Source organism: Dromiciops gliroides, chromosome 4, assembly GCF_019393635.1.
Source record: "Dromiciops gliroides isolate mDroGli1 chromosome 4, mDroGli1.pri, whole genome shotgun sequence".
NCBI lineage: Eukaryota > Metazoa > Chordata > Mammalia > Microbiotheria > Microbiotheriidae > Dromiciops > Dromiciops gliroides.
In genome coordinates, this window is record NC_057864.1 from 270,294,950 (window position 1) to 270,314,654 (window position 19,705).

General features: G+C 40.2%; 1 protein-coding gene across 1 annotated transcript in view; it reads right to left on the reverse strand.

The window, feature by feature from the left end:
* The window catches only part of PKHD1 (PKHD1 ciliary IPT domain containing fibrocystin/polyductin), a 714,107-nt gene that overhangs the window by 583,283 nt on the left and 111,119 nt on the right, over positions 1 to 19,705 (reverse strand). The window contains exons 28-32 of the mRNA XM_044005152.1: positions 15,972 to 16,122; positions 10,654 to 10,849; positions 9,581 to 9,648; positions 5,184 to 6,791; positions 3,227 to 3,370 (exon numbers count right to left, since the gene is read on the reverse strand). Coding sequence (XP_043861087.1) covers positions 3,227 to 3,370; positions 5,184 to 6,791; positions 9,581 to 9,648; positions 10,654 to 10,849; positions 15,972 to 16,122 — 2,167 coding nt within the window. The remainder of the gene's footprint in view (positions 1 to 3,226; positions 3,371 to 5,183; positions 6,792 to 9,580; positions 9,649 to 10,653; positions 10,850 to 15,971; positions 16,123 to 19,705) is intronic.

A 19,705-nucleotide genomic window follows, 5' to 3' on the forward strand; every position in this document is an offset into this window, starting at 1 on the left:
GCTATAATTCTTTCATTTTTATTGTTATTTATTAATTTTAAGCACTATATAATGAAAATTCCCTCTCTCCTCCTTCCTCCAAAATGGAATGTATCCTTTGATGTTTACAATCTAATGTGTGTCCTTACCTGCCCCCCCCAGTGTGGGGGGAAACTAATTAGGGTTTACTTATAAATTCAGGAACAGTTTAGGCTTTTAAGCATTTATTAAAGTATATTAGAAGTTAGTAAAGAGAGAGAGAAAGAGAGCACATGTCTCTGAAAGAATGGAAAAACCCTAGCTCAGATCTACGCTAGTGAGAGAGAAAGAGTTCCTTCCCCTAATCACTCATGCTTCCAAAGAGAGGGAGTCCCAGTTGGTTCCCCTCAGAAGCCCCCTGTCAAACAGGAAGAGGGGCAGTCCCCACACACAGCTCCAAGCTAATTGGCTGGTAGCATTCAAGAACATTGATTGACATGACTTAAAGGAGGTCCATGAATTGTGACATGACTTCCTCGATGCCATTTTGATCTTAGAAACCATAGAAAGGTCATCTCATGGTTTCTGGGGGGCAAGTGGTGGGGGGGATGCAGCCCTGGTTCTCACAATCCAAAAGGTTTGCATTGAGGCCTGACTCTAGTAATGGCTAGCTGTGGGGGTGTGGGTGGACCATTTAAACTCTCTGAGACTGTTTCCTTATATGTAAAATGGGATAACAATACTTTCACTACCTACCTCACAGGATTTTATTTTGTTTTATAGTTTTAAGTAAACACTTTGTAAAGAATAAAAGCCCTATGGAAATTACATTTATTGTGAGACATAAGGATTCATTGCCTGGATCCACCAAATAGGTCACTGCAGAATCCTAAATGTCATCCTTTCTGAGCTTAGTTAGGTTTTTCTTGTGTATTCAAAAGCATCAGGAACCTTCCTCATCATTTCAAGAGGCTTAATCAAAAAATATTATATTCTTTTCTAAACTAGTACAGTGAAAACTTTTTAATATATACACTCCTCTTTTCCTTCTGCTCTCCCCATCTCTCTCCTCTCTTACTCAACCCTCCTCTCCCTAATCTCTCCCTCTTTTCTCTCTCCTCTCCCTATACTTTTTCTTCTTTCCTTTCCCTCTCTTCTTTCCCTATTTTTGTTTCCTTTCCACCCTCTCCCTAACATTTCCTTTCTCCCTATTTCTGATCTGTTTCCTTTTCTCCCTCCTCTTTCCCCTCCTCTCTCTCTCTCTCTCTGTCTCTCCCTCGCTGTCTCTCTCTGTCTCTGTCTCTGTCTCTCTCTCTCCCTCTTTCTCTCTCTTTCTCTGTCTCTGTCTCTCTGTCTCTCTGTCTATCTGTCTCTCTGTCTCTCTGTCTCTGTCTCTCTGTCTCTGTCTGTCTGTCTGTCTGTCTGTCTGTCTGTCTGTCTGTCTGTCTCTCTCTCTCTCTCTCTCTCTCTCTCGCTGTCTCTCTGTCTCTCTCTCCCTCCCTCCCTCACTGTCTCTCTCTCTGTCTCTATCTCTCCTTCACTTTATCTCTATCTGTCCTTCCCTTACCCACTCTCTCATTTTTTCTTTCCTCTTCCTTCTCCTCTCTATCCCTTTCTCCCAACCCACTCTCTCCTGCCTCCCTCTCCCTTCTCCTTCTCTCCCCACTCTGCCCCTTTCATTCTGTCTCTGACCCCCATCAAAAATCTGAATCTGCTTTCATTGAATTCTCACCTGCATCATTTGGTGAATCTAATATTCCCTTTGTAACCACATGCCTCAGTAGGACCTGGCTGTTAAAAGACCTCCATAGCAAAGAGAGATGGTAAACTTTGTTGTTAAAAGCCTAGATAGCTCCTTGATCTGTGATTATGCAAACAAGATAATCATCTGGCTAAGCTCGTCCTGCAGTTTAGGCAGTAATTAGGTCTGGACTTTCCTTGAAGCACAATGTGTAATTACTACGCAATTTGCCAGCCCTCCCAATGAATAACAAAGCTATATTTTTCCCCACCAAAAGCAGGACTTTTCCAAAGCCTGTTGCACAACTAAAGGTAAGGGAGATGATGTGTCCCGAAAGATGAAGTCTGTTTATTACCTGGTCATTACAGAATCAGGAGCTAATGTTAGCTGGCAAACGTAACCGCGGTTCTAATTACTGTAAGGATCGGATAAGTGATCGAGCAGGAATAGCCAACGTTCAGGAGCTGTTCTCTCTAGCTTGGCACCATCCTGTACTGCACTGAGATAACAGCAGACAGCAGCCCTCAGCAGCCATCAGCTCCGCCCTCATGGCAGAACATGCTTAATAACAGTGCTGGGTCCTTCTGCCGTGGCTTTCCATCCAAAGACGATCCATAAAGCCGAGAACAATTTTTCCATCATCACTAAACTACAGCCAAGTCAACGGGGTACAAACAGCGACTGTTTTGTTTGGTTGGTTTAAAGCTGTCCTATTAACTTCACAGCAATAGTACCAATATTAAATGGGCACCAATATTAAATTTGTATGAGAACTGAATTTCAAAGAGGTTAAGTGGTCTTCCCCTAAATCATTAACGAAAGCAAGAAAGAAGAAAGGAAGGAAGGAAGGAAGGAAGGAAGGAAGGAAGGAAGGAAGGAAGGAAGGAAGGAAGGAAGGAAGGAAGGAAGGAAGGAAGGAAGGAAGGAAGGAAGGAAGGAAGGAAAAAGAAAAGAATAAAGAACCTTACCAATAACACAGAATGACAGAACTCCTGAGCAAGAAGAGCCTTCAAAAGGTACCTAGTTCACCCCCATTTTATACATGAGGAAATTGAGGCCCAAAGAAGTTAAATATCCTGCCCGTGTTGATATACATAGCCCTTGATTCCTGGAATTTGACCCCATGTCTTTTTGTTGCAGGTCAGAAATTCTTTTCTTTTTTTCTTTTTTTTTTGGGGGGGAGGGGGGTGGGGGAAAGAGGCAATGACCTCTTTATTAATTAGCCAACCCTAGGCATGAAGATTTTAACTGCCCTAAATTCCTCCTAAAATACCATATGTCCTATTAGATAAAAAATAAAATAAAACAAAATACCATATGTCTTTTTCATATCATCTACTGAGATACACAGTAATGACAGCAGGGTTCCCTTTTAAAGCTTACTGTTAAATATTAAATATTTTCTTTCACTTTAATTTTATATCTGGAGGTATGAGGGGAGGAGCAGGAAAGGACTCTTTCAACTCTACCACATTTCTACTCAATAATCCTAGCGCTACATATGTGAACAATATCATTTTAACTGACCATCCAGGGGCAGCACCAGGCAGCTGAAGGTGGTCACTGTAGCATTGTCTAAGACTTGGCAGGGGATGCCACAGACGGCTGCAGATATATTCCCTGGAGAAAATCCACTTCCATGGACGTTCAGTAGTCTTCCACCCAGACACCCTTTAAAGAGAAGAATTATACTTTGTCAACAACAGCCAAGGCTACTATCATATGAGTGCATCTCTTTTTCCTTTTTCAAAACCCAAGCCACTGCTTTTTTTTTTTTTTTGGCGGGGCAATGGGGGTTAAGTGACTTGCCCAGGGTCACACAGCTAGTAAGTGTCAAGTGTCTGAGGCCGAATTTGAACTCGGGTACTCCTGAATCCAGGGCCAGTGCTTTATCTACTTCGCCACCTAGCTGTCCCCCGCCACTGCTTTCTTAATGTGCAGCCTTGTTCCAATAGCCTCACTGAGTAACTCACAACAACACATTCATTCTAGGCTCTCTGACAGGCCAGTTGTCTTGCCTAAGGTCACACAATAGCAAGTAACAGAGCTAGGATTCAAACTCAGGTGTTTTGTTGCTAAATCTAGTATTTTTCCCACTATGTGGGAACAGAAAATATCATTTCATATTCCCTATTCTGCAGCTGAGTGGCTCAGTAGAGCACTGGGTCTGGAGTCGGGAAGGCCTAAGTTCAAATCTGGCCTCAGATACTTACTACCTGTGTGATCCTGGGCAAGTTACTTAACCTTGGTTTGCCTTAATCTACTGGAGAAGGAAATGGTAAACCACTGGGCAGCTAGGTACCATTGTGGATAGAGTGCCAGGTATGGAGTCAGTCATCTTTCTGAGTTCAAATCTGGCATCGGATACTTGATAACTGTGTGATCCTGGGCAAGTTATTTAGGCTTGTTTGCCTCAGTTTCTTCATTTGGAAAATGAGCTGAAGAAGGAAATGACAAACTACTCCAGTATCTCTGCCAAGAAAACCCTAAATTGAGGTCACAAAGAGTCAGACACAACTGAAAAAAAAAACCAACAACAACAATTCTGCCAGCACAAAATCAAAGAATATTAGAACTGGAAAGGACCTGAGAGTATTAAGTTTTTCATTTGACAGATAAAGAAACTGGAACCTAAAGAGGTTAAGCTATAGCTAATTAGAGACAAAAGTGGGACAGGAATCAGCAAGATTACATACTTCCATAGTTGGGTGTGTATAAGAAATGGCTCTGTTAAGGCCTTAAGGTATTATAATTCTCTTCTTTAGCTACAACTGTACTCTGTATCCTCTCAATCATTTTTAAAGCCTTTGTATCCTGTTTAAAGTAAGCATCTTTTAGACTATAAGAGAACAGAAGAACTGAAAACCAATACGGCAAAGAAATGAAGAGAATGTATGAGAAAAGCTAAATTGAGATGAAGGGGAATGTACATCCAACGCCATAGAAACTATAACAATTTGGCCTCCTGGAGAATCTCATCTTCTTCTATATTGTGGAATTGTAATAAATATTATATAATGAGAAAATTATTATATTTAATATATACATAATACAGTCATACATATTACATGATCCTGAGAGGGAGAAATGGGTACAAGTTATTATAGTCTATTTAAATAATGAAGTAATGAGTTCCTGTAAATTACAGTACTTTGGTGGTTTTTTTAAAGAAATTAAATCAGATTAATTTGGGAAATTAAAATACAATCACATGTTTATAGAGCATGCACTCTAAAAATGCAGTCCCTCCTATAAAAAACCAATCAAAGATAGTCATAAATTCAACATCACAAAGAGAACTCTCAGGAAGAAATTGGCGAAATAACAAACCCAATCACTTTTCAATCTTCCCATCTCCTGCTCTCATCTTTCAGATTGGTGTTAATTTTCTACCCATTGGAAACTACACATAGAAATCATTTAACCTCTGCTATCATGGTTAACCCACTCAGAAAGAGAGTTTTATCTGATTTACTTGACTTACCAAAGTTACTATAGATTGACGTAATGGTAACTTTAGAGGTGAACACCAATGTCGATGAAGCCCAACCTCTGAGCCGGTCGTGACCTTTGACTTGATATTCGCCAGCAGGAAGCTGAGAAATTGAGCATTGTAGGACTGTGTGGTTACCCAAGATGCCCACACATCGTGATCCCCCAATAAAAATCTCCATGTTCTCAGCACCAGTGGTTCGGGCCACCATGATGGTTACAATCAAACCATCCATTTGAAGAATGGAAAGTAATGCTGGGGTAAATGCATCCCTGTAATCAATCATCCCCACATCATATAAGTTCCCATCTACTTCTATTTCCAGGACAACTGTCCCATTGCCTGGGGGAACAATGCACTGGATAAGCACAGAGCTAATATTCACAGTGAGGCAGGGTTGGTGCCCTACCAGGACTGAAGTTGTGTTCTGTCCTCTGAGTATTGTGCCCTCTATGGTTAAGAGGCCTCCACCAAGGACACTGAAATTCTGAGGGTGATACCCAAGCACCTGAGGAGCAACACTGAAATGTGGAGGTATGGCATGTAGACAAGCAAAGCCACTTCTCTTATTCAGAAGAGAGAAGTGATGTAGACCAGGGCCCAAGTCACTCAGCTGACATTCCACCTGAGTTGCATTATAGAAGGTTATATCACAAGAAAGATGGCCGTCAACCAAAACCACCAGCTCATCAGTGGCAGTGGCTAACTTCTGACCACCAATCAACAGAGTGGTCAGAGTCCCACTGACCTTGGTGGTCAACGTGTCCATAGTGGGACTTGCCTCTTCCTGCAGATAGAATGTACAGTTTCCTTGGCACTTGCTGCTTATCCCATTAGTGGTGATTGTGACATTCAGGGAAAGTGATGTTTTAGGGAGGTTTCCCATAAAGCTAAGCTGGCAGAGGATTATCTGGTCATCCCAGTTCCACATGGCACAAGTATAAGGGCCAGAGAGGTTAACCTGCACTAAATTCATTCTGGACTTGAAAGCCAGACCCACTATAGTAAGTAATGTCCCTCCGCACACTGATCCATGGGTAGGAGAGATGTCAGTAACCTGGGGGGACACTGTGAAACTGTGGGGCACAGCAGACATATTTGCAAATCCCATATCCTGCTGGAAAACCCGGATAGGATAAATCCCAGCTTCCATATTTGCTAGTGGTAAGGAACAGAAATACTGAGTCCTGTTGAAACTCAAAGATTGTGGCTCAAGGTCACACTTCACATTCCCCAGAAGCACAGCCGATTTAGCTATGTTATTTCCTTCCACTTGTAGCTCTAGGATGGCATCTCTTATTTGCCCTTGCATGGCAGTCACAAAGGGAGTTAAAGCTGTATTGTATGTAAAGGTAAAGTCCTTCTTTCCCAAGCCAAACGAGGGATCATGGGGGGCATGGATGTTGCCAACTAAGACTTCTATGGGAACCAGGACAGCTTGGGGCTCTGTATCAGGCAAGCAAGGGGCTGATGATGTCTCACACCAGATGGTCTCCTCAGTTGAGTTCACAATGCTACAGGTCTGGTTGCCCACTGATACTGAAACTAGAGCTGGATCCTTACTGAAGCCAATTCCAGAGATAGTGAGAGTGGTTCCACCTAAAGGAATGGATATTGAGAACCAAGTCAGGAACAATGGATATTTGGAAGCGGGCCATCTAGAGCATTGCTTAGGCCACCAAACGAATAAAACAGAGTGAAAATTTTATTAAGTATAGTAAAAAGTCATTAAATTGCACTTCAGGTTTAAAGTATTTGGGGGGCAAACCTGTGATTGAACCTCCTGGTGTAGAAATTCTCTCTACCAAGATAGATCATCAGCTTATCTGTCCCTTCTAATCTAAAGAGTTGCCTATCTCAAAGTCAAAACACATGCCAGGGTCACAGGGCTAAGTGAGTGTCAGAGGCAAAATTTGAATCCATGGTTTCTTGTCTCCAGACAGGTCCTCCAGCTAATATCCCAAGCTGCCTTAAAATATTGAGGAGGCCAAATTTCTCAGGTACTTTTACACACCTTTGAAACATCCACTTCCAGACTGCCGATATAGGAAAGATAACTCATTTTCATCTATTTGGTTTTTTAATTTAATTTGTAATTTATGCAAAACAATTTATGCAAATTATTCAAAACAAAATGAGATATCATTCTCATCTATTTGTAAGTAAAAAAAAAAAAAAATGTGGCTTTCCCCAGGCCAGACATGCTTACTCCCTGACTCTTCTTCCAGATCTGCACCTGAGGAAGATGGAGGAGGAAAGGCAGTAATGGTTCAGACTTCCTGACGCAATTACCCCCCACCTTCCCCTCCAAAAAACTCTAAACACAACAGATCTGCCCCTGAGTCATTGTCCCCCTCCCACATTCTCAGCTCCCTTTTAAGTCTTTCCCCTTTAGAATATAACCTCCTTGAGAGCACGGACTGTCTTTTTGTTTGGGGGTTTTGTGGGTTTGTTTATTTGTTTTGCTTTTAGTTGTATTCTCAGCACTGGTACCTGGCCAAAAGTAAGCATTTAATAAATGCTTTACAACTTAGCTTGTTGACTTGACAAATACCTAACAGAGGCCCTATATAGGCAACCACACAAAATGTATCTCAGATAATACCTGTCCTTTCTGCCATACTTCTGTACTCCACTCTTCACAGACCAAAACATAATTAGAGTAGTCAAATCTCATCACATTTCAGTCATGTCCAACTCTCCATGACTCCATGTGGGACTTTCTCAGAGGTTTGCCATTTCCTTCTCCAGCTCATTTTAAAGATTAGGAAACTGAGGCAAACAAGGTTAATTGACTTGCCCAGGGTCACACAGCTAGTAAGTGTCTGAAGATGAGTTTCCCTGACCCCATGCCTGGCTTTTTATTGACCTGAGTTCAAATCCTGCCTCAGAAAATTGCAAGTGTATGACTCTGGGCAAATCAAGAAGACCTGAGTTTGAATCCTGCATCAGATACTTACTAGTGTCTAATTCTGAGCAAGTCCCCAACCTTCTCTGAGCCTCATTTTCCTCACTGGTAAAATGGGGACAATGGAATAATAAGAGCTCCTACTTCACAAGACTGTTGTGAGGATCAAATAACCTTAGAACATACTCAAGTGCTTTGGAAAGCTTCAAGCTCTATATAAATGTTCTCTATTATCATTACTATTTAATGATGCAGCAAATTCTCAGAGGCATATGGCTTTCTGTATTCTTGTGGAAAAGCAGTAGGTTCAAGACCATGTTTATTTGGATAACTTTACTGGCCTCTTGCTTGTAGTTCCAGGTCATGTGTCTGTATCCTGAGAGAATATCCAAGGTGTGATGTGGTCTCGGAGAAGGAATGCTACAGAAATTAGGTTGAATTCCTAGCTCTGGCTTTGGGCAAGTCACTTTGTGTCCACTCAGCCTCAGGCTTTTCAGCCATAAGGTGAGAGAACTAGACGCCCATCGAGATCCCTTCTATCTCTAGATCTATGTCCTAGGAACAGCAGGGTCCCCTTGCTCTTTTGTGGGTTACATGTGCTTTCTCTGCCTAAATGGAATCCTCCCTTAGCTTTTCTTAATATCCCTTCAGGAAACCTAGATGTTAGATTATTCCACTTTTTTTTTTCCATTAAGGAAAAAGAAACTCAAGAACTTTCCTTTTGTAAAAATCCTTGAATTAATTTTTTTTTGGGGGGGTGAGGCAATTGGGGTTAAGTGACTTGCCCAGGGTCACACAGCTAGTAAATGTCAAGTGTCTGAGGCCAGATTTGAACTCAGGTCCTCCTGAATCCAGGGCTGGTGCTCTATCCACTGCGCCACCTAGCTGCCCCCTTGAATTAATTTTGCTCATTGACATGATGTGTCTACAAGCAATCAATCAATAAGCATTTACGAAGTGCCTACCTACTATGTGCCAGACCCTGTACTAGGTGCTAGGGAAATAAAGTTAAAAACAAAACAATCCCTACTGGGCACAGAATATGTATATCACAGGAGGCAAACTAAAGAGGTCAATTAGTTCAGTGATCATAAAACTGAAGGTCTATGCCAGGAGAAAGATGACCCTAATCTCTTGACTGTATGTCTAAGGTAGGGGTTTATAACCTTTTTTGGGTCATGGGCCCCTTTGGCACTCAAGTGAAGCCTATGCACTCCTTCTGAGAACATTTTTAATGAATAAAATAAGAGAATTCTAAAAGAAACCAGCTGTAGATAAATAAAGTCAGCAATGTTTTTGTTATGTTCACAGACCATAGGTTAAGAATCCCTGGCCCATGGGAAGCTAGCTGGTGCTGTGGATAGAGAGTACCAGAACTGGAGTCAAGAGGACCTCAAACACTTACTAGCTGTGTAACCTCAGGCAAGTCATTTGACCTCATTGGCTCAACAACAACAACAACAACATGGGAGATACTTACCCAGGAAGGACCCACAACAAGGCTCGATCCGGATGACTTTGGTAATATACTGGATTTGTAAATCAACCCTAGAGAGGAAAGAAGTTGCAGAGACAGTTGAACTAGACATGGGAAGAATGATGAATTTGGAGTCATGACCTGGGCGCTCCACCATCTCACCTGTATTGCCTAGAACAAGTCACTTAAACTGTAGGCCTCAGTTTCTTTTTTCTGATATGAAAAATAGGAGTGGAGTTGGGGGGGGGGAGAGTATAGTTCTGAGATGACCTTTAAAATCTCTTCTATACTGACCTGTAAGGTCCTTTCCAGGAAAGCCCAGCCTGTGTCCATGCACTACCTTATAATCAAGCCTCCTCAACCACACCCAACACCTCAGAATAGGAAGTTTCCACCTGGAGTCAGCTCATACTGGCTTTCCAGAGCCAATTGTTAAAATTTCAGTGTGAACTTTTACACCTCAGAAACCAGGAAAGGCTACAAAGTAGGTCTTTATTTATTTTATTGATTACCTGGTCCTAATGTGAGAAATTACATAGAGTGTTTTTCTCAGAGGAACTATATCGTGATTGTATATTTTGTTATTTCCCTATTTCTAGTTTACATCCTGCCATTGTGTAATGTCGGGGACACGCAGGCTATACCATAAATCTTGGCCCCCCAGCTTGAGCTCATGATCAGAGTATATTATACATCATGCTGTTCTCTGATTGGGTTAGATGTCACATATAGATTATAAGTCCTGACGACCAGCCAGTGGAAGTAGGACAGAGATGGGAGGTGGGGAGGGGGGGTTGCGTTAGGAACATATGTAATACTTGTTTCTGAACTTGTAAGAGTGTTTACTAGATGTGGGTATGTGCCCTTTTTTGCAAAAAAGAAATAAAGTCCCTTTCTTTGCTTTCACTTTCTGACTCCAGGTATTTATTTTGAGTAAGTGGTCTTTTGTCCCCCACACTAAAATAGTGATGAAGAAAATGTCCATTTTAACACAGATTAAATTTTAAAATGTCTTTCATTTTTTTTTTGAGGAAGAGCTTCTTGCTAAATATTTACCAGCATATGCTTGACCTTACCCCTCTGAGCTGATGTTGACACCATTCATTGTGACTGAAATGCTATGCCACCCTGTTGGCAAGGGGGGCAGTGCCACCTCCAGACCCTGAGGCCCCTGCTTTAGGATCTGAGCCAAGACGTCCTGAATATGGACTTTCACATCCAGATCAGTGTAATTCACCAGAGATGTAGTTCCAATGAAAAGCGTCTGATCTCCTACAATGAGAAGCATCTATTAAGAAGCACAATTTGGGATATATAACCTAAGCTATCTAATTGCTTTCAGTACCCATTTTTATTTATGCAAAACCATGTGAATGCTCTTCAATTTGCTGAGTTTGAATGCATACTACATTGAAGTGGGGCCTTGAAGGATGAGTAAGTACTGGGCAGTGGGGTACTGAGAGGGAAGAGAATTCCAGAGAGAGGTAAGAGCATGAGCAAAAAGGAAGAAACAAAAAAAAAAATCTATTTTGGTAGGGCTAGGGATGGTGGACAAGTAATGAGGGAGGCAGGTAGGAAATAAGGATTCTAGTTCTAGAAGATTATCAGGTATACTAGAGGAATAATAGAAGATAAAACTAAAAAAATTAAGACCAATTCTTGAAAGGCCTTCAATACCAAGTAAAGAAATATGGGATTTAGCTGGTTAGTTTCAGTAAGTAATTCAAATTTTCAAACAATAGTATACCTTGATGATTATAAAAATATAAAAGGTTAAAGCTAGAAAGGACCCTAGATATCTGGTTCAACTCTTCCTCCTTTTTTGAAAAGATAAAGAAATTGAGTCCCAGAGGAGTTGTGACTTATCCTAGGTCATGCAAGTAATAGTAATGATAGCTAGACAGACAGACAGACAGACAGAGATAGAGAGATATAAAAAAATAGACAGATATCAGATAGACAGGTAGGCAGACAGACAGACAGACTGAGGGATAGATAGATAGATAGATAGATAGATAGATAGATAGATAGATAGATAGATAGATAGATAGATAGATAGATAGTTTGATGATAGATGGACAGTAGATAGATATAGACATACAGATAGATATCCAGATAGACTGGCTGACAGACAGACAGGTACAGAGAAAGAGAGAGATCGACAAACAGATACATAGGTAGTTAATAAGTCAAATGAGAAAATATATAACCTATAATAATATAATTATAATGTTTCAGGGCAATTTGAAAACTTTAAAGAACCATATATTACTATGTTTATTATATAGTGCTTTAAGATTTATAAAACACTTTGCTTACAATGGGACAGCTAGGTGGCACAGTAGATAGAGCACCAGCCCTGAAGTTGGGAGGACCTGAGTTCAAATCTCACCTCAGACACTGACTAGCTGTCTGACCCTGGGCAAGTCCTTTAACCCTAATTGCCTTAAACATCCAGGGCCATCTCCAGTTATCCTGATATATATCTTTCCACTGGACCCAGATGACTCTGGAGGAGAGAGTAAGACATTGGACAGCCCTCTCTCATTTAAATTCAGTTTAGTACAAGTCATGACATCACCCCAATGTCATGATCCTCTTTGAGAAGGAAGGACAAACAATAACAATTAGGAAGGTAGTACAGGTATTACTTATCCCCATTTTGCAGATAAAGAAACCTAGAGTGGTAGAATTTAATTGATTTGCCTGATGTCACAAAGGTACTCAGTATCAGAGGTAGGATTTGAACCTGTCTCCTAATTCCAGTTCCTACATTCACCCCACTCCACTGTGCTGCAGAGGCCTGGTTTTAAAAATATGCTTTGAGAAGAGAAATCTGGCATCTGTGATGGATAGTTTAGAAAGTGAAAAGCCCGGGGGCACTTAGAAGACTACTATAATAGTCCAGCTATGAGGAACAGCCTATTATATGGTTCTACATGTTATTTATTTCCATCATCTTCCTTTAATAAGAAGGATTCCTCTTGGTCTCATGTAATACCCATTTCTCTCTTCCTCTCCCTGCTTTATCAGACCAAAAGTGCTTCATCTTGGTAAAATATCACCTTTTGTGGATTTTCTAATATACATTTTCCTATCCAGACCACAGAAAAATTCAAATAGAAGTTTTAAGCTTTGAAAATAACACATCGCATTGCATATATTAATCATATGAATTCTTTGGACTTTTGGTCAATTGTGAACTTATTCTGAGATGCCTTTCAGGCACTGATGTAATATATTTAGACTTTTCATTATAGGACGTAAATTTTATTAAAAGCCAACCAGAGTCAGTGAGCCTGGGACAGAACAGAAAGGTGTGACTTCCTTATCCTCCTCTCTCTCACTCTGAAGAGTCTGTACCATAGAGGAATGCCACCCATTTTGGTTGCCTGAGGCAGCAGATTCTTGGTTCACATTATACTATCTGAATAATATTGAAAAGCTAAAGGACACTTCCTTTTATTTATGCTTTCTGGAGCCCTGAAAAAATGAAAAAGATACCAGAGAATGGAACTGGGTTGTTCTTAGGAAACAGGGTTGGACTTCCATAATAATAAATTAGATTTATTTACAGTAAAACTCTCTGTTGATCTGGTATTTTATTGGCCAGGGATTTGTTAGGTGGCAGATGGTCACATCTATGTACTTTATTCTCACTGCCCTATTCTTTTATCTCCCCTAAAGTACTCAAACTCTTTTCCTTGGCACTCAAGGTTTCTACCCCCTGTTATTTCCCTTAATTTTTCAGTTTTATTTCTAACTACATTTATCCCTTCCACACTGCAGGGGTGAAGGATGAGTTGCCCTCAAAATCTGGAAAATCCACATAAAACTTTTTGGTCCTCCCTTCATACCAGAGAAGAAGTCTGGATTATTATAGTATTATAAGATAAAATGTGTTGATATTATACAATGTTTATATATATATATATATGTCTATATAATACATTTCTGAATTTCTAAACTTTTTCTATGTAATCTGATGGTCTTTTCATGTTGTCTGTGGCTTCCACAAATCTCCCCCCAAAAATTCCCATTTAACTTCTTATGCCAACCTGAGATAGATCAAAACTGCAATGGAGAAAGCCATGATGTGGAAAGGATAACTGTACTCTCTTCAATGCACACTATGCTTCAGCAAAACTAGACTATTCATTACATCTTGTAAATCTCCAGCATTTTCCTACTTCAGTGCCTTTGCTTACAGTGTTCCCTCTACCTGAAATACCATTCCTTCCTTCCCATTCACACTATACCCATTTTCACCATCCCTGCCTTTTGAAATTCTTTTCTTTTCTTTTCTTTTTTTTAGTGAGGCAATTGGGGTTAAGTGACTTGCCCAGGGTCACACAGCTAGTAAGTGTTAAGTGTCTGAGGCCGGATTTGAACTCAGGTACTCCTGACTCCAGGGCCGGTGCTCTATCTACTGCGCCACCTAGCTGCCCCGCCTTTTGAAATTCTAACCATCCTTTGTGCTCCAGTTCAATGGCCACCACCTCCATGAAGTACCCTGAACTCCCACTGCCCCAGCTGGAAATTACTTTTCCTTCCTTGGACCTTCTGTAGTATTTTGTAATCCTCATGTTCTAAGCCTATTCAATTCTGCATTATAGGTGCTGCATAGTTATTCAATATGTATTACAAAGTATTGCATATTTGTGTTTGTGCTGTATACCCCTTACACACATTATAAATTTCATGAGGGAAGGGACCATGTATTAGCATCATTGTTTCTGCTTCAGCAGAGCTTTTCTCACAGTAGGCGCTTAATAAAATGGCTGCTAAATAAATTATTTAATGCACAATGATAATTAATGTTTGTAATAATGACATTGAGGCACTTCTAAGTGCTACAGTAGATTAAGTACCATATCTAAAGTCTGGAAGACTCATCTTCATGAGTTTAAATCTGGCCTCAGCTGTGTGAGCCTGAGCAAATCATTTAACCCTGTTTGCCTCAGTTTCTTCATCGGTAAAATGAACTGAAAAAGGAAATGGCAAATCACTCCAGTGTCTTCGTCAAGAAAAACCACAGAGTTGGACACAACTAAAAATGACTGAGCAGCAACATCTGGCATAATTTGTACTTAGAAGCTCTAGATCTGAATTTCTTCTCTCAATTGCTTACAATCTGTTTAATTATAGGCAGGTTACAATCTCTCTCAGGCTCAGTTTCTTCATCGACAGGATACAATGGTTGGATTGCTGATCTCCAAGGTTACAGCCATCTCTACATCCTGTGATCATGAAATAATGATGTCCTTGTGTCACAGAGCTTTTATCACCAGTATTCTCACAATATAAAAGCAGTGTGCCTATTGGTGGAAAGATAGCCTAAGAGCCAGAAAGAACCGGCTTAAAGTCCTACCTCTGGCACATTGACTTTGTAACCCAGGGCAGCTCTCAGTGCTCAAGGCAACTCTCTAAAATGAGAAGGTATAGACCTGCATTGGTAGAGGGAATTTCCTCACCTGGGAAGTTCTCTCTGTCAGTGAAATGGCAGGTCCAGTCCCTACCCTATCCTATCCTTTCAGTACCTAGTGATAAAGATAGGTGATGTTATGGGGTTAGAACTATTAAAATTCAAACTGGCCAGCTAACCTAAAGGACATGGGTCTTGGGTACCTCTCCTTGAGAAGCTAAAGGACAGACACACCTTGAGAAGTAAAGGAGATAAGTCCATTAGGCATGGCTGCTGCCTGAGTGGCACCAAAGGGACAGAGATAGAACAACCTGCTGCTCATCAGACTTCTCTCAACCCACCCCCAATAAGGAACATTCCCTTCTAACAGTTCCTGGTGATAATGGTCACATTCACAAGTTATCCACTCCCATTCCTCTAAAAGTTGATTACCCCCATCTACCATCTATAAAAGCTTTTGCCTTTCTCCTGTTCAAGGAGATAGTTATCTCAGAGGACCACATCTCTGAAACTATCTCCCCTCGAGAGAAGTTTGACTTCTCTCTTGATTCCTCTTCTCTAGTGCTGAAATAAAAGATTATTTTATTCTAATTGGATTTGTGTGCAAGAGGGTGTAATTCTTTAAAGAGGAATACCTAAAGACTCCCCACCACCATGACCCAGTTCCCCAGTGACAATGAGAGAAACTTCATGTTGTTGTTGTTTGTCCTTTGAAGAGGACCAATGGCATCATGAGGGTGATGTCTTAGCTTCATTTTGCTTAGAGAAAAACTGACTCCAAGTTTTTCAAGGTCATATAGCGATTTAATCGCACAGCTGGACTGAGAAACCAGGTCTACTGATTTCCAGGTAAGCTCCTATTCCCTGTTTTTCTGGCTTTGCTACAATTCACCAGAGACTCATATCTTGTCTTTTTCCTGGACCAAAGCTCCATCAAGAGAAAATTTTTAGAGTGCCATTTATTTTTACCTGCTGTGTTGCTTCTGTTTCTGCTCAGGGACTTGATAACTGGATTTAAAGAAGGAGTATACTTGAATGCCGCAGGATAAGTTAATGACAAGTTCCTGGTGATGATGGTCACATTCACAAAGGATCCACTCCCATTCCCCTGAAAGTTGATCTTAAAAAATAAAATATTGTCAAAGCTCACTAAACACCTTTGACTCAGGGAGGGGATGACAGATTTGGAGGGGGAAGAGTAAAAATTGCTGGAAAAAAATTAAAGAAATACATGCTAATTGGTTTCAAATATTGTATGTATAATCATTGAACTAAGCTACCCAAATGTGGCCTAGAAGAAATCCTTGGGGGACCTGCTTTAAAGAATAGATAAGAATGATTTGTTATTAACATATCAATTGTTTTTATGTAAATGAAAACTATTAATGTGTTTAGGGAAGGCTTGAAACCTTCAGTTCTCTAAAGTACAGTAATTTAAACACTCCTTAGGGCAACTTTGTTTCTACTCTTAATTTGTAGAGCAAACCTTTTCTTCATTGATAATGCTAAGGTAAACTTCAGGCTAGCCCTTTTCAAATTATCGCAAAATCCCAAATTAATGAACCATTTGGTAAGGTTTTATTGTAATTTCAAGGAAAAAAAATAGAGAGAGATGAGAAAATTCTATTTTTCTTTCACTTTTTGGTAATTCCAAAATTTTCCTTTCATAGATTAGACATTCACGTATTTGGAACTGCTTGCCTGAAATAGATAAAATACCACATGGAAGTCCCTTACAAAAGAGCAAATTAAGATAAAGGTATGTTGGTTGATCCAACTAATGGCTCCTTAATATAATTGAAATGATTCCCTGTGAAAGGAAAGCTAGAAGCTTTATTAAACTGTAAACTTTTAGAGGGCAGACAGAGACTATATAATTAATTCTATAGGGCCTCCAGAATAGAGCTTTGTAAACACTAAGCTTGTAAACAAACAGTTCATTTTTTTTCTTTTTTCTTTTGCTGGGCAATGAGGGTTAAGTGACTTGCCCAGGGTCACACAGCTAGTAAGTGTCAAGTGTCTGAGGCTGGATTTGAACTCAGGTACTCCTGACTCCAGGGCCGGTGCTCTATCCACTGCACCACCTAGCTGCCCCAAACAGTTCATTTTTTAATAATATTTGTGTGGAATCAAGTAAAAGGTCTTTCCCAGTCCTCCTCTTCCTCTCACTTGATAGTGCCTGCCCTCTGAGAGTTATCTTCCACTTACAATGTATATAATGTATATACATTCCTGGATATACATTCTCTTTATAATGTATATAATTGCTGTAAATATACATTTTTTTTGCACGTTGTCTCCACAATTAGAATGTGAGATGCACATTTTTGTCTTTATATCCCCAGTGCTTAGTACTGATATGGGGTTAAATTAGGATATTAGGATAAATGAGGACATTAGGAGAAATCAGAAGTTTCTCCTTTGAGAAGCAAAACCAAAGGCAACCAGATAACAGGACATACATATTAAGGACTGACACACCTAAGAAGTAAGGGGAGATAAAATTCTATAGCAGGAAAAGTCAGTTAGGTGTGGCTACTACCAGCCTGGAGCCAGGAGACAGGTAATAACACTAGAGGTCAGGACCATGATTCCTAAACAATAATCCCCCTCTACTCCCAGGAATATGAGCAGTATCCAAGCTTTCCCCACCCCAGCCCCCAAAAGAAACTTCCCATTGTCAGGTGGTCACCCCATCTATTCTCTATAAAAGTTTTTGCCTTTCTTCTGTTCTGGGAGGAAGGTGTTCCTAAGCCATCTCCTCCCCTTGAGGCTAAGTCTTCAACTTCCCTCAGGGTCACTTTCTCTAGCACCAAATAAAAGACCATTTTAAATCTAATTGGACTGTGTGTCAGAGTGTAATTCTTTACAGAGGAATACCTAAGGACCCCAACCACTTTTTCCCATGATTGTACTAGCTGGCACACTATTAGTGCTTCAGTACTCAGGAGCAGCTTGCGCGCAGCTGAGATGGGCCTTCAAGCTCGGAAGGAAGGAGTGAGACACAGGAACCCACGGGCAACAGAGAGCGCAGTTTTCCGATGTCCTCATTGCGGCAGGAGCTTTGGGCTCCCATATCAGACTGCACAGCCACACTGTAGCCTGTGGCTCTTCAAGGCGCTGATCCATGGCCGTCCGCAACTGGTGGAAGCCTACTACTACTACCTATTAGTGCTTAATAAATACATGCTGACTGAGAGTTTCTCTGTCTCTGTGTCTCTGTCTCTGTGTATCTCTCTCTCTCTCTCTCTCTCTCTCTCTCTCTCTCTCTCTCTCTCTCTCTCTTTCTCCACACACACACACACACACCCTACACCACCACCATCAAAAGAGACATGTAAATATGTATTATATTGGACTGAATGTAAGATGTTAATTTACAAGTTCTAAGAGAAGAAATAGACACAGAGAGTAAGAGTCAGAGATAGACAAAGATAGATAATTAGAGGGAGAGGGGTGTGGAGGATGTTCTGTGTAGTTGTGACCTGATAGATAGAATGATGTTTCAGTAAGGAAAATGAGTTCAACAAATCTTTCAACAAATACTAACCCAGTGACTGACTCCTACCTAGTAGGTAAATTATAAACAAGTAGCAGATCTTAATTAATGAGTGAATGAATGAGGGGTAAGACATATAATCAAGAATGGGCATTAAGACTTATACAATAATCATAGAGCCCATTGATTAACTAAAATTAGGAAATTCTACCACACAGGAGGTTGGATCATTCCCATCTGGTGTGTGAAGGTTCAGAGCATCTATCATGCTTCAATGTACAACAACTGAATATATATATATATATATATATATGTATGTATGTATGTATGTATGTATGTATGTATATATGTATATGTATATATATTTTTTAAACCTTTAAAATAAATCTTTATAGCTTTTGATAGGAAGGCTTTCTCTACCATAATGTTCCACAATGAATGTTGCTCAGTTCTTGTATGCAAGGAGATGTATCAGAGCCTAGGATCACAGATCCTTCATTTTATAGATTAGGAAACTCAGACTCAGGGAGGTTACCTAATCATTCTAAATCTCAATTTCCTCCAAGATATTGGGCCAGAAGGAAGCTTTTAACACCTCCAGGTTCAAAGCAAGGTATGATTTCACAAACAAAGCAAGAAAAATGTCATGAATATTCAAGTTCACTTTGTATTCTGAGTTAAATCTTCTTTTTGCTGCTGACTGCATTTTATGGTCTTGGACAACTCATTTAACTTTGCTGATGCAGGAAATCTTCAAAAGTAGGATACAATAATGCTTTGTTGTTGTTGGTACACATTTTATTCCAGTCACATGACAAATAAATGCAAATTCAGACTTGGTCATGATAATTCCATGACCCAAATAGAATTTCCAACAAATAACTTTGGGATACAAAGAGAAAATTCTTTTTGATGCTTCCTCCACTTTCTATCATACTTACATATGTCCTGTTAAAATGCAAGTGTCTTCTGAGTGGGGATTGTTTCATTGTTTTTATTTGTATCCTTAGCAACTACCAGACTATCTGGCCCATATTATTCATTTAAATAAATCCTCGATTGGTTGATATCGGTTTGCTTTCAAGATGCTAATCTTCATCAAAGCCCTAGCCATGATTTTCACAGTTAGGTCTAAATGAGGAATTTCTCTCATCTGTTTCCTTAATTTCCTCATCTGTAAAACCAAGGGGATTATATTATATAA